Source organism: Hyla sarda, chromosome 1, assembly GCF_029499605.1.
Source record: "Hyla sarda isolate aHylSar1 chromosome 1, aHylSar1.hap1, whole genome shotgun sequence".
Lineage (NCBI taxonomy): Eukaryota > Metazoa > Chordata > Amphibia > Anura > Hylidae > Hyla > Hyla sarda.
Genome location: NC_079189.1, coordinates 281,535,379 through 281,549,607, shown reverse-complemented (window position 1 = coordinate 281,549,607; position 14,229 = coordinate 281,535,379). Strand labels below are relative to the sequence as shown.

General features: G+C 39.4%; 1 protein-coding gene across 9 annotated transcripts in view; it reads right to left on the bottom strand.

Moving 5' to 3' along the window:
- The window catches only part of TJP3 (tight junction protein 3), a 115,198-nt gene that overhangs the window by 24,889 nt on the left and 76,080 nt on the right, over window positions 1-14,229 (bottom strand). For all 9 annotated transcript variants that reach the window (XM_056573578.1, XM_056573558.1, XM_056573576.1 and 6 more), the window contains exons 15-20: window positions 11,758-11,853; window positions 11,590-11,660; window positions 9,705-9,915; window positions 9,508-9,608; window positions 8,274-8,636; window positions 1,908-1,951 (exon numbers count right to left, since the gene is read on the bottom strand). In XM_056573578.1, the coding sequence (XP_056429553.1) occupies window positions 1,908-1,951; window positions 8,274-8,636; window positions 9,508-9,608; window positions 9,705-9,915; window positions 11,590-11,660; window positions 11,758-11,853 (886 nt within the window). The remainder of the gene's footprint in view (window positions 1-1,907; window positions 1,952-8,273; window positions 8,637-9,507; window positions 9,609-9,704; window positions 9,916-11,589; window positions 11,661-11,757; window positions 11,854-14,229) is intronic.

The window sequence follows — 14,229 nt, the reverse complement described above, 5'->3', positions numbered from 1 at the left end:
GCAACATCTCACACACACACACACACACACACACACACACACACACACACACACACCACATAAAAAAAATTGATTGAGACATACGCAAAAGTGGTACAAAAAAAAACAACTAAATAGCGTATTTTTGCTTAATTTTTATACCATAAAAAAAGAATGAATAAAAATAGAGATGAGCGAACTTACAGTAAATTCGATTCATCACGAACTTCTCGGCTCGGCGGTTGATGACTTTTCCTGCATAAATTAGTTCAGCTTTCAGGTGCTCCCGTGGGCTGGAAAAGGTGAATACAGTCCTAGGAGACTCTTTCTTAGGACTGTATCCACCTTTTCCAGCCCACCGGAGCACCGGAAAGCTGAACTAATTTATGCAGGAAAAGTCAGCAACCGCCGAGCTGAGAAGTTCGTGACGAAACAAATTTACTGTAAGTTTGCTCATCTCTAAATAAAAAGTGATAAAAATGTCAGATCAAAACAAAAATGGTACTGCTAAAAACTTCAGATCACGATGCAAAAAATGAGCTCTCATACTGCCCCGTACACGGAGAAATAGTTATAGGGGTCAGAAGATGACAATTTTAAACGTATACATTTTCCTGCATGTAGTTGTATGGACCTAAAGAATAAAGATAAGGCATAATTTTTACAGAAAAGTTTACTGCGTAGAAACGGAAGCCCAAAAATTAACAAAATGGTGTTTTTTCTTAAATTTTGTGGCATAATGATTTTTTTTTGTTTCGACGTAGATTAATGGGCAATATGACTTATTACAAAGTAGAATTAGTGGTGCAAAAAATAAGCCATCATATGGATTTTTAGGTGCAAAATTTAAAGGGTTATGGATTTTAAGAAGTAAGGAGGAAAAAATGAAAGTGCAAAAAGGGAAAACCACTCAGCTCATCCTATAAGTCATTGGTAAAGCATTGGTGGAGGTCAGCTTCACACAAAGCATGAGGCCTTTGCTAGGCCTCAAATGGCTGCTGAAACCCCATAGAGTCTGTCTATGGCATGAAAAGAAGAAAAGAAAAAAGACCACCACCAGAATTGTGTTCATTTTTGTCACATTACATTCCAGAAAAAAATTTTTTAAGAAATATGATAAAGTCCCAGTTTCCTAATATGGTACCAATAAAAACTACAGATTATTGTCCCAAAAGATGAGCACTGACATAGCACCGTAGGTGGAAAAATTAAGCTATAGGTGGTCAGAATATGGCAATTTAAAGCGCAATTATTTTTCTGTTTTGAGGTATATTTTAAGTTAAAATAAATAATTTATTTAGGCTCTTCGAAGGAGAGAGAAAATGAAAATTTAAAAGGGACTTTCCAGTTTCTCTAAAAAGTAAGCATCAGGCATCTAGGGCTGTACAATAACTAACTTTGCCAGCGTTGGCACTTCAGTCTGCCCTATGCTTTTGTTTACCTACCTAGATGACATGTTGTCCTGCCTTTCCCAAAAAAATTGTTTTTTGGGAAATTGGATTAGAAAGTAATGTAGGGTGAAAAGGAGTTCCAACGCTGCATGTGGAGAGGAGTGTATGGGGGCAGTTATTTATTACTATACTACACTAGCTGCCTTCCACTTACTTTTTAAACAAATCCGACAACCCCCGTTAATGGCATAGATAACATCATGCAACTCAGTGTGGGTTTACTGTGGCATCATGCCTTCCATTGCAGGATCCATGACGGGTTTGAGTATGATATATTTTTTTTTTGGGATACAATCTTGTAGCATCTAATAAGATACAACAATAGGGCAGATTGATGCCAATGATTATAAAAATCTACACCAATATTTCTTGAACCTACTGGATCATATGTGATTTCTCTATACCAGTTGCCACTTATTGCAAGATAATGACAGTGGGAGGATAATGGAATAATGACATTTGTAATTTCTATAGTACCTGCTGGTGAGATTCCACTGAGGATGGGGCTGCACTGCTGCTTCCTACAACAGAAAGAAACATTTGTAAACTCATACAACCAATTTCCCTATTCGGTTTAGCAACCTCCATGCCGCTCCTGAAATGTCCTATCTTTCAAACCATTCATAAACCGTGAGAATTTTTTTTTTACAAAGAAAGAAAACTGAATTAGGAACTTCTGAAGATTCATATGTAGCTGTGATTTTTTTCTACATTTTAATTTACAACAACAACAAAAAAAATGCAAAGATTTGCACCTTTTTCTGTGTTTTGGCAAGAAATACTACGTAGGAACTAAACTTTACTTTGCATTAGGAGTTATGAGTAAATTATGCATGCGTGCTCAAATGCCATGACATTAACCCAGTACGTCCTTTATATTTCCCATTTCTTCTGAATTCACTGCCACAAAAAAAAAAAAAAAAACGGCATGTGAAGCTTTCCTAATGTGGATTTCAGACATTGCATTTTTTTGGTTGTTGTTGTTGAATCTAGCACAATACATCTAGAAAATTATTGGAGAGAAATAAAATTATTCATTAGTAACATTTAGTTATTTTACATAAGCAAAAAATTGTTGGTGCCAGTGTAGCTTTAAAACTGTTTAAGAAATGATTTTCCTCATATACTACACTTGGCGCTCCTATTAAGGAATATTAAATGGAATCTGTCAACTCTAAATTACTCCTTGAGCTGCCAACATGGTTACATAGTGTAAAAGGCAATAAACAAAATTGTGCCTGTGTCCGTACAAAATAACTATTCCAGGTGAAGTGTTGTGGAGTGCTGCAGCTAGACATGTGGCCTATCTTTCCCTCCATGTCCTTACCTTCACTTGACTGAGGTACAAGGTTTGGCCAACAGCCTCCTTGACACTTCAGCTTGTTGAAAAATAGAAATTTCATAAAGTTTAGGAATCAGCCACACAGACATTATTTTGTTTATACTCCAAAAGAAACGGGGCAACAAGACCACTGTTAAGCCACTGTCACTCAGTTAAGTGTCAAATTCGATAAATAAACCCTACCAAAAAACACTAATGCTAATTATTATCAAACAAATACATCATTATTGAGAAGTCAAAAAGTATATAAAAACACATATTTTAAAGGCAGGGATATCATAAACAAGTCCATGTATGAGACACTATCTAGGGACATTATACAGTCATGGCTGTGATTGTTGGCACCCCTGACATGTTTCAAGAAAAAGTATTTCTCACAGAAAAGGATTGCAGTAACACATGTTTTGCTATACACATGTTTATTCCCTTTGGGGGGGAATTTATCATTGTATATGAAGCTTTTTTGTCAATTTATTAACGCAAAATTTGCGCAAGAGTTTTTTTTTGCGTCTTTTTAAAACGCAAAAAAAATGCACAAATGCACTTTTCTTGTACAAAATATACACCACCTTGGAGGACACGTACCAAAGTGTTCTAAAGCATCTGAGAATTATATTAACTATTTTGGGACAGTTAGGACTACTACTCCCATCATGGACAGACTCTGCCCATGATGGGAGTAGTAGTCCAGGGGCTGAGGTGCAGCTCTCACCGGTTCATTCTCCAGAGACCTGCTGCAATCCACATTTATTAACGGTAAAAGCCGGCAGCACATGCGTCTACACTGCGCTGCCCGCCGGCTCTGGTATACTGTAACATTTCATAATCCCCGTCCGGGAGATGGGAGCTCTGCTTGGTGAAAAGCTATTCACCAATCAGAGCTCCTGGCGGCGGGGATTTGGAATTATGAGATGCCAGCACAGTGAAGCCGCATGTTCTGCCGGCTTTTACAGTTAATAAATGCGGATCGCAGCGGGTCTCTGGAGAATGACCTGCTGTGATCTGCACCTCAGCCCCTGGACTATAATTCCCATCATGGGACCGAGTCTGTCCCATGATGGGAGTAGTTGTAGTAAAAGGGATGGCACTTGCACATAACCTGGCTGCGGCACTTTTAAGACTACTATTCCCATCATGGACAGACTCTATCCATAATGAGAGTTATAGTCCAGGGGCTGAGGTGCAGATCACAGCAGGTCATTCTCCAGAGACCCGCATTTATTAACTGTAAGAGCCGGCGGAACATGCGGCTACACTGTGCTTAATCACCGCCGCCGGGAGACAGGAGCTCATAATCGTCCCACAGCCGGGGGATGTGCAAGTGTTATCGCTCAGCGCTGGGGTACTACAACTACTCCGATTATGGGACAGACTCTGTCCCATGATGGGAGTAGTAGTCCAAGGGCAGAGGGACAGTTCTAGCTACACAGTCCAGGCCTGAAGCCAGGGTGGTAAGAATGGCCCTGTTCTCATTATGCATTTTGCATAATGGGAACAGAGCCTTTCTGGCAGTGTTTTCCCAAACATGGAGACTCCAGCTGTTGCTTCACTACAGCCCCCATCATGGGAGTTGTAGTTTAGAAACAATTGGAGGCTCCCTGTTTATGAACATGATGCATTATGTGTGCTCTCCCCAGGGGAGAGTGCAAAAAATGTACTAACCTGTATTTCTTGGTTTTTCTTTTCTTATTTCAGATACCTGAATGCAGAGGACTACGTCAGATTCGGTGGACTGCGACGATGACCAGCATTTTTTTTTATTTCAATAAAATGATTAACGAGGGCTGTGGGGGAGTGTTTTTTAAATAAATTATTTTTTTTTTTCAATGTGTTGTGTTTTTTATAATTTAATTTTCAGGCTTAGTAGTGGGTGGAAGCTGTCTTCTAGACAAAATTCATTACTATACCAGGGCTTAGCGTTCGCCCCAAAATCAGTCTACGCTAACCCCGGTACCCGCTGCCATAGGGGGGCCAGGAAGAGCTGGTACCAACAGGCCCGGAGCATCAAAAATGGCGCTCCTGGGTCTAGGCAGTAACAAGCTGGCGTTATTTAAGCTGGGGAGGGCCAGTAACAATGGTCCTTGCTCACCCTGGTAATGTCAGGCTGTTGCTGCTTGGTTGGTATCTGGCTGATACTGAAAATAGGGGGAACCATAGGCTTTTTTTTTTTTTTTTTTTTTTATATTTAAAATAAATAAATAAATAAATAAAAATGTGTGTGGTTCCCCCATTTTTTCATTATAAGCCAGATACCAACCAAGCAGCAACAGCCTGACGTTACCAGGGTGGACGAGGACTATTGTTACTGGCCTTCCCCAGCCTAAATAACGTCAGCCTGTTACCGCCTAGGCCCAGGAACGCCATTTTTGACGCTCCGGGCCTGTTGGTATCAGCTCTTCCCGACACCCCTGTGGCGGTGGGTACCGGGTAGCAATAATTGTGGGTTAACGCTAGCTGATTTTGGGGGCTAATGCTAAGCCCTGGCTTAGTATTGGATTCTGTCTACAAGATGGCTTCCACTAGTAAGCCTGAAAATTCAATTGTAAAAAACACAACACATTGAAAAAAATATGTCTAAAAAAAAAAAAAAAAAACACCTCGCCACAGTCCTCATTAACCCTTTTATTGACATTTAAAAAATGCTGTTCTTCATCGCAATCCGCCGAATCTGACATAGTCCTCCGCATTCACGTATCTAAAATGAGAAGAAAACAAAAAAAATAAACCTACAACCATTTCTGTGATTTCTACACTATCAAAAAGCTGGTGTGAAATTTTGGATGTAAACTGGACTCTCACCCCTTTGAAAATATCATGTAAAGCAGTCAATATACGTGGACATGCCCACTTTTACAAAACTGACATGAAAAGTGTAAACCGCAGCGCAAAGCTCTTTGAAAATGTGGTCGATACTTTTCGCGCCAAAATAAAAATTCTTTGAGAATCTCCCCTTTGTGTACTTTATAAAGATTTATGATTTTACTATTGTGCAGAGTTTTGTTCGGCACACAATGCTGCTTCGGCACTTCTAGGAAAATGCCACAGCTCTGTGAAGTGTGCGGTAGAGAAGGAGTACACAGAAGAGCTAGTGGAGGAGAGTTTCTATATTTGCACAAAATTTATCAAAAGGAGTGAACTTTAGTAAATCTTGAGCAAGAATGTAAATTAGACAAGCAGTGTAAAGGGGAAGATCTGTCTCTACAATAGACACCTAATGATAAATCTTCCCCTTTGTGTCTATTGGAACTAAACCAAAAAAGGGAGGAAAAAAAGCAAACTGGACATAATGTCACACCAAACTCCAAAAATAGGCTGGACAAAATTTTTGGCACCCTTAACTTAATATTTGGTTGCACAAACTTTGGGGGAAAAAAATCAGTCGCTTACTATAACCATCAATAAGCTTGTTACACCTCTCAGCCGGAATGTTGGACCACTCTTCCTTTGCAAACTGCTCCAGGTCTCTCTTACTGAAAGGGCGCCTTTTCCTAACAGCAATTTTAAGATCTCTCCACAGGTGTTCAATGGGATTTAGGTCTGGACTATTGCTGGCCACTTCAGAACTCTCCAGCACTTTGTTGCCATCCATTTCTGGGTGCTTTTTGATGTATGTTTGGGGTCATTGTCCTGCTGGAAGACCCAAGATCTCAGACGCAAACCCAGCTTTCCGACACTGGGCTGTACACAGTGCATCCCAAAATCCATTGGTAATCCTCAGATTTCATGATGCCTTGCACACATTCAAGGCACCCAGTGCCAGAGGCAGCAAAACAACCCCAAAACATCATTGAACCTCCACCATATTTCACTGTAGGTACTGTGTTCTTTTCTTTGTAGGCCTCATTCCGTTTTTGCTAAACAGTAGAATGATGGGCTTTACCAAAAAGCTCTATCTTGGTCTCATCTGTCCACAAGATGTTTTCCCAGAAGGACTTTGGCTTACTATAGTTCAATTTGGCAAAATGTAGTCTTGCTATTTTATGTCTCTGTGTCAGCAGTGGGGTCCTCCTGGGTCTCCTGCCATAGCGTTTCATTTCATTTAAATGTTGACAGATAGTTTGCGCCGACACTGATGCTCCCTGAGGCAAATCTAGATCTCTGGAGATGGACTTGTAACCTTGAGATTGTTGATATTTTTCCACAATTTTGGTTCTCAAGTCCTCAGACAGTTAGTCCTCAGACAGTTCTCTTCTCCTCTTTCTGTTGTCCATGCTTAGTGTGGAACACACAGACACACAATGCAAAGACTAAGTGAACTTCTCACCTTTTTACCAGGTTTGATTTTTATATTGCCCACACCTGTTACTTGCCCCAGGTGAGTTTAAAGGAACATCACATGCTTGAAACATGTGATTGAGTTTGGTGTGACACTGTCCAATTAGCTTTTTTCCTCCCTTTTTTGGTTTAGTTCCAATATACACAAAGGGAATAAACACGTGTATAGCAAAACATGTGTTACTGCAATCCTTTTCTGGGGTGCCAACATTTACGGCCATGACTGTGTATAGTGCCAAAGATACAAAGATGGGAGATTAAAAAAAACTCCAATATTTATCATGTAAATAAGCCTTACCAAAGTATGTGCAGACCCCAAAGTCCGGTAAAATGAAAATAGGTTTTCCAGTTTGTCTAAAAAAGCAAGCATCATGCAGCTAGGGCTGTAAAATAACTAACTTTGTCAGCGTTGGCACTTCAGTCTGCCCTATGCTTTTGTTTACCTGCCTAGAATACCTGCTGTCCTGCCTCTCCTAAAAACATTTCCAATTGGATCAAAAAGTCATCAAGGTAAATAAAAAAAAGCACTGGGGTGAAATGGAGTATAAACGCTGCATCGACAGAGAAGAGTATGGGACAGTTAATTATACAACACTAGCTGCCTTCCACTTACAACCCCCGTAATATAAATATATAACAACCATATAGGAGACCCCATCTAAGGACATACATATAAAGATAACATAAGTAAAGTGCATAATGCAAATAGCAATCTAACTGTGCCAAAGATGGAAGGTTAGATAATAAAAATCACAATATCACGTAAACAAGCCTTACCAAAGTATGTGTATGTGCGGACCCCAAAGTATGTGCTGGGTCTGCACATATTTTGGTAAGGCTTGTTTACAAGATTTTTGTTATCTAATCTCCGAATGTTAGCACAGTTAGATTGTAGTTATTTGCATTATGCACTTTACTTATGCTATCTTTTTATGTATGTCCTTAGATGGTGTGTCAAGTATGGTGGTATTTATCATTTCCCTGCCTTCCACTGTTATGTGCCCCTAAAGGGAGTGCTTATGGTGCCATTTTAACATATGTATTTTTTATATATATTTTTTTGACTTCTCAATAAAGATATATTTGTTTGATTATAATTTGCAGTAGCATTTCTTTAGTTTCATTATTTAGTTTACTTTGTTATCTCTGTGACTGATTAAGAGCTGACAGATTAATTTTGAGTAACCAAAGTGGCATAGTTGCCTATTGTTATAAAAACGATTTACCTGTTCAGGGCTGTATCTATCATGAGATGGGGATTGACCTCTGTAGGGAGAAGATGGTTCAGTAGGTGACTGGTTTCCATGGTAGGAAGAAGTCTCAATAGAAGATTGGCCTTTGTAGTGATATGAGTCATATGGGGAGTTGACATCATGGTAAGGAGGTGAATGCTCAACAACAGGCTCCGAAGAACGGGCTAGTGCAGGTTCTTGGAACTCTTCATCTAGCTCCTGATCAGTGTAAGCTCCACCTTCAGCATCAGTCTCCTCATAGTCACTGTTTGCACGACTGTCACAGCTCAGGTAGTCTGTAGACCCAACAGCTGACCCATTCATCAGATCCAGAGGTTCAGTAACTAGAGGTTCAACCTGAAATGTAAAAAATAATAAATAAAAATGATTTAATTTATTTGTCAGGTTTATTTTACACTGCAGCTCACATTGTTTATTAGGAGGTATACACTGTACCTGTGACAGATTGGCCTCTGCCATACACATGTAAAAAAAAAAAAAAATGAAATACTGCTTAAATTATACAACATGCTCTCACTGCTATAATTGAGCCCTCCATCATGCACAGCTATTTCTCATTCTCTTCATTTCAGGGGTTGGGACCAGAGCCGATTTGTTTGTCAGCAGTACTCCCACAGGCACTTATTTTACCTTACCTGTCTGGCCAATCACAAGACATAATTTACTCTCCGCTGCTATGCCATCACATAGTGTTGGTGAAATGGCATTGGAATGAACAGGCCTGACTGTTTACACAGGTACACTACTATAGATGGCATGTGGTGTTCGAAGTGGGTCATTTATGCAATGGGTTTGCAAGGTGCTATGTGAGGAAAAAGGAAACAGCTGCAGGATTACCACAAGGAAAGTGTTACACTACAAAATATGCCCTGGTCTAAGGAGTGAACTGCTAATAGTAAGGACACAAGTTTGCAGTAAAGTGAGATACTGAGTGGTCACAGGATTTTTTTTTTCCTAGGGTAAGGAGCCACTTTTGGTAGCCTACGTAAAATTACTACATATTTATTTAAGAATTACTTTATCTATCTAACAGAGGGATGTATTGAAATAACAGTGACCATTTAATGTGTGCACCAGGACCTTCCATCGCAAATGGTAAATGTGCACTGCAAACAGAAAAATTAGCCTTTGCTCCCAAATGAAAAGTAAATGTTGCTCTATACCTCCTCACCACCTCCCCAAGTTCTAAGTTAAATAACATTTTTACCTTTTCCTCAGTAGTCCATATGGGCCTTGCTTGTTCTGTACGGATAATTTCCTTTAAACTGGGAAGCCATGAGTCACTTGCTCCACTCAAATTAATAGTTGCTTAAAAATACATGGATTGTATATCAATGTGAGAAAGTAGAACAAGAACAATCAAACAGCAATAAAGGCATCATGAGTAGAAAAATGTGTGATCACCTGTAAAAAGATGCGAACTGTTCTTGCGCAGTTTTACAGCTTGTGCATACAAACGCCGTGAACTCTTCTTGGATTCTGGAAGTAGCCATTGTCGCATTGCCTTAACCCCCTGTCTATTCTCTGGGTTGCAAAAAACCACAATTGGGTAGAACTGCACATAATTCAGATGTTCAACTGCTGTAGGTGTGATGTCCAACAGGGCATGCTTATTCTAAATAAGAGTAAAACCTTTTAGCTTCATATAGAAAGACATTTCTGTTGCATAAAAACCTTTCATAGGTGGACTTTGCTAATTCTATACATTTTCCTCTCTTGGTTTAATAATCCAGGAGACTGAGCAGTGTTCACAGCAATTTATGTGAGCAGTGATCTGTGACACGGTATAACCACTACCAACTTTAAAAGGAAATGTGTCATCAGAAAATTAGCTATTCTTTAAAAAGTACCTGTCACCTAATTTCTAAACTAACTCAAGCTATGTTCCCTAACTACTCCTAGCACTCCTCCCACCCTTAAAGAACAAAAAATTCAGAGCTTTAATAAAGCTGTGTATCATACCTTTATTCTTGCTCACATTGTGCAGGAGAAAGTGGGCATTTCCCAGCAGGCATGACATCACTGAAGCCTGCTGGGGGACCATTTCCGCCCTCACAATGTTGCAGTGCCGGAGTTAGAACTGAAAGATTTCAGAATGATTTTAAACTATAGATGTCACTATAGTAGAAATCTGCAAAAACTATGGCCCAAATTTATTAAACTGTGTGAGCAACCAATCACAGCTCAGCTTTCACTTCACCACAACTCGGTAGCTGAGCTGTGATTGGTTGCTGTGGTAAAATCCCTCTATTTTGTCTCTCACACAGTCTGATAAATCTGGGCCTATGTTTTTAGAAACATAGACATCTGATTTAAAACAAGGATAACCTTTTAAAAAGACATTTGATAAACATTTTGCATTTCTATTTGTTAGTCATTAAAAGGGTTTTCTAGAACTAGGATACTGATGGTCTAGGCCAGTGGTCTCCAATCTGCGGACCTCCAGATGTTGCAAAACTATAACTCCCAGCATGGCCGGACAGCCGTTGGCTGTCCGGGCATGCTGGGAGTTGTAGTTTTGCAACATCTGGAGGTCCGCAGGTTTGAGACCACTGGTCTAGCCCATCAATGTCACATCATTCTAACCCCTGCAGTCTAACCCCTGGCACCCCTTCTGATCAGCTGATTGTAGTGTTTTTGTCTGACATTACAGTTCAATCCTACTCACTCAAATGTATCTCTGCAGTGAGTTGCTGTGCCTGCTAAAGGGGGTGCCATGCGCAGTGCTGCAGCCCCTTTAAGCATCTAAGTAACAGGGGTCATAGGTGAAATCCTAGTGATCTGCTATTGATGGCCTAGTCTACAGATATTAAAAATAGGCCATCAATATTATAGTCCATGTAAACCTCTTTAATACTATCAATGTAAATACAGAATTGTTCTGCTAAAGTTTAAAAAGGTGAGGACTTTTGGGGACATACTGCCTCTTTCATCATGTGGTACACTTCCATGTTGCCTTTTACCAGGGGTCAAGTCCTGGGGGAAAAAAAAAGTGTGGGAACTCAAGATTTCCAATTAAAGGCTGGACCTGCTATTGGGAACTGTGTTCCTGCTGTGGAAAAAGTGCAGGAACTCAGTTCTCACGCGTTCCTGCAGGACTTGAGCTCTGCCTTTTACGCTCATGAACAATCCAGGGTTTACCTTGATTCAACAAAATGTTCAAGCACTAAGTGAGCAGCGCCATTGCAGGGATCATTTTTTCATCCAGCATTTTTTACTCAGATAGTTTTAATACAAAAAGAGGTCCATACTGCATTATCAGAGTTACAAGTTAATTAAACTTTCTCACCAGTTCTGCAATTTCTTTCACAATCTGCAGTTTGATGATTTTGGAACTCCCATCATCTCGAGAAACACTCTCTGCAACCAAAACATGACACTCTCAGAGGCCGAATTGAACTAGATTCCCCAACCCAGGTATAAACGACTGACAAACTTTATTCTAAGTGGAACTCACCTGCAGATTCATACTCCTGGGGCAAGTCAGCACAGAGCTTTATATGTGCAATATCTGTTATAGGACCCAGGATTACTACAGGCCTCTTGAAACTTGCTGCATGAAAAACATGACAATTAAAAAAAGTGAACAGGAGCAGTATGCGCACTTATAGAAAAGAGAGGGAATGGAAGATAACAGGTAAATATACAAACAATGGATCAAAAAATGCTATATACATCTTTGAAACCTCTAGAGAAAAAAAATGTACTTAGAAGTATTTATGAAATCTATATGTATGTTTAAATGGGCACTGCGATTAAAATAATTTTTTGGCATATGATACAGCCGGCAAAATAGAAAAGATTTGTAATTGTACTCCCTGAAAAAATATCTTTTTACGTCACTTTCATAGCATTATAAATCTGACCACTAGGAGTCTCCCTTCTGGTCCAGAGCGCATTCAGCCTTCTCAAAAGCACAGACTTTGGTCTCCTGGCAGGATACCAAATTCAGGAAGTGCTTTCTGGCCATAGGCAGAGTGTGAATGCTATTCGCTGCCTATGGCCAGACCGCACTTCCTGAGTTTGGTCTCCTGCCAGTCCAGCAGGAGACCAAAGTCTGTGCTTTTGAGCAGACTGGACCAGGGAGACCCCTAGTGGGCAGATTTGGAAGGCAATGAAAGTGACCTAAAAAAAACATTTTTATAGGGAGTAAATTACAAATCTTATTTATTTTACCTGCTCTATCATATCCCATTTAATTCATATATTGAACATAAACCCATCAAATATTGCATATTATTACAATACAGATGTCTAGCAGGAGAAATTTATATTGCAGAATAAAGCACAAAGTAGTGTAATCACTCATATAAAGCAGTTCTAGATAGCCTTGAGTCTTCAAAAAGCAGTGTGTGACCGCATCAATGCATTTGCACTTTATTACCAAAAAACTGACAATAAGAACAGAACAAGAACCTACTGACTCAAAGCTGATGTTATGCAAAATTATAGGCGGAATAGGTCCACTGCACTGCACTAACACAAAGACTGTATTTATCATATGAGACTAAGGGTGCATTGATAGGAAGCCTACAAAGAATTCCTATAATACTGGCCTGTCAGAAAGTAATTTACGAAGCAAAGGTACATTAATCCAGCAGGAAAGAGAATCACATGTCTCCTTCGAAATTAATTCTCACTCTTGCACAAACCTGCATTCTAGAACCCAAAAATATCAGGCAGGTTAAGATGTCTTGTAGCAAAATAAACTTTCTGGCCATGATCCCAGTCTTTCAATACAAGTAAAACAACGATTGTATGGGTTTCCCATTCCAGACAAATGAGGAAAACTACATATTGCAGTTCACAAAGATATGGAACAGTCCAATGGTTATACCAAATGAGCAAAGCTATAATATACAAGCTGAGGGGTAATTATATATACATACATACATATACGTACACATATATATTTATTTATTTTTTATATTTTCCCCCACCCCTGCAGCATATTATTTGGAAGAAACAGGCTGGATATCACCTGTAATTCTTAGTGACTGGTCATTTTGCCTTCTAGTTTGGTGTCCAACAAACCAAACAGCAAGACAAAGTGTGAGACTGGGACAATAAAAAAATATAATAATATGAAAGCTGTATGATAATCTAAATTTCTATAAAAAAAAATAAATAAATAAATAAAAAGTGGAGCTCAAATGAGTATCTTGCAATTCTGAAGTAGTTAAAGCACACTCCAGACAAGATTAACCTCTTAAGGACCAAGCGTTTTTCTGTTTTTGCACTTTCGTTTTTTCCTCCTTAACTTTTAAAGATCTTTTCAATTTTGCACCTAAAAATCCATATGAGGGCTTATTTTTTGCGCCACCAATTCTACTTTGTAATGACATCAGTCATTTTACTCAAAAATCTACGGCGAAGCGGGGAAAAAAAATCATTGTGCGACAAAATTGACGAAAAAACACAATTTTGTAATTTTTGGGGGCTTCCGTTTCTACGCAGTACATTTTTCGGTAAAAATGACATCTTATCTTTAATCTGTAGGTCCATACGATTAAAATGATACCCTACTTATATAGGTTTGATTTTGTCGTACTTTTGGAAAAAAATCATGATTACATGCACAGAAATTTATACATTTAAACTTTATGCCTGTGCCCCTTCGTCGCAAATGGGGAAACCGTGAGACCCCACCTAAAAAGAGAGAAATAAAAGGGAGATAAAATTCTAAACCTTGTCCTTTAGCTAAAAAATAAGAAAAATAAACAACCAGGTCTGGAGAACACCAGACCTGTGTCTGCCTCCTACTGACACTAAGCTAAAACTGTTAGCTCAGAGTCTGTAGGCGGGGCATATCCTGCTGGGATCGGACAATTTTTCTTTGTTGCCTAGTGTCAAGCCTCTTAGTGGCAGCAGCATATACCCACGGTTTCTGTGTCCCCCAATAAAGCCAATTGAGAAATCCCCATAGCAA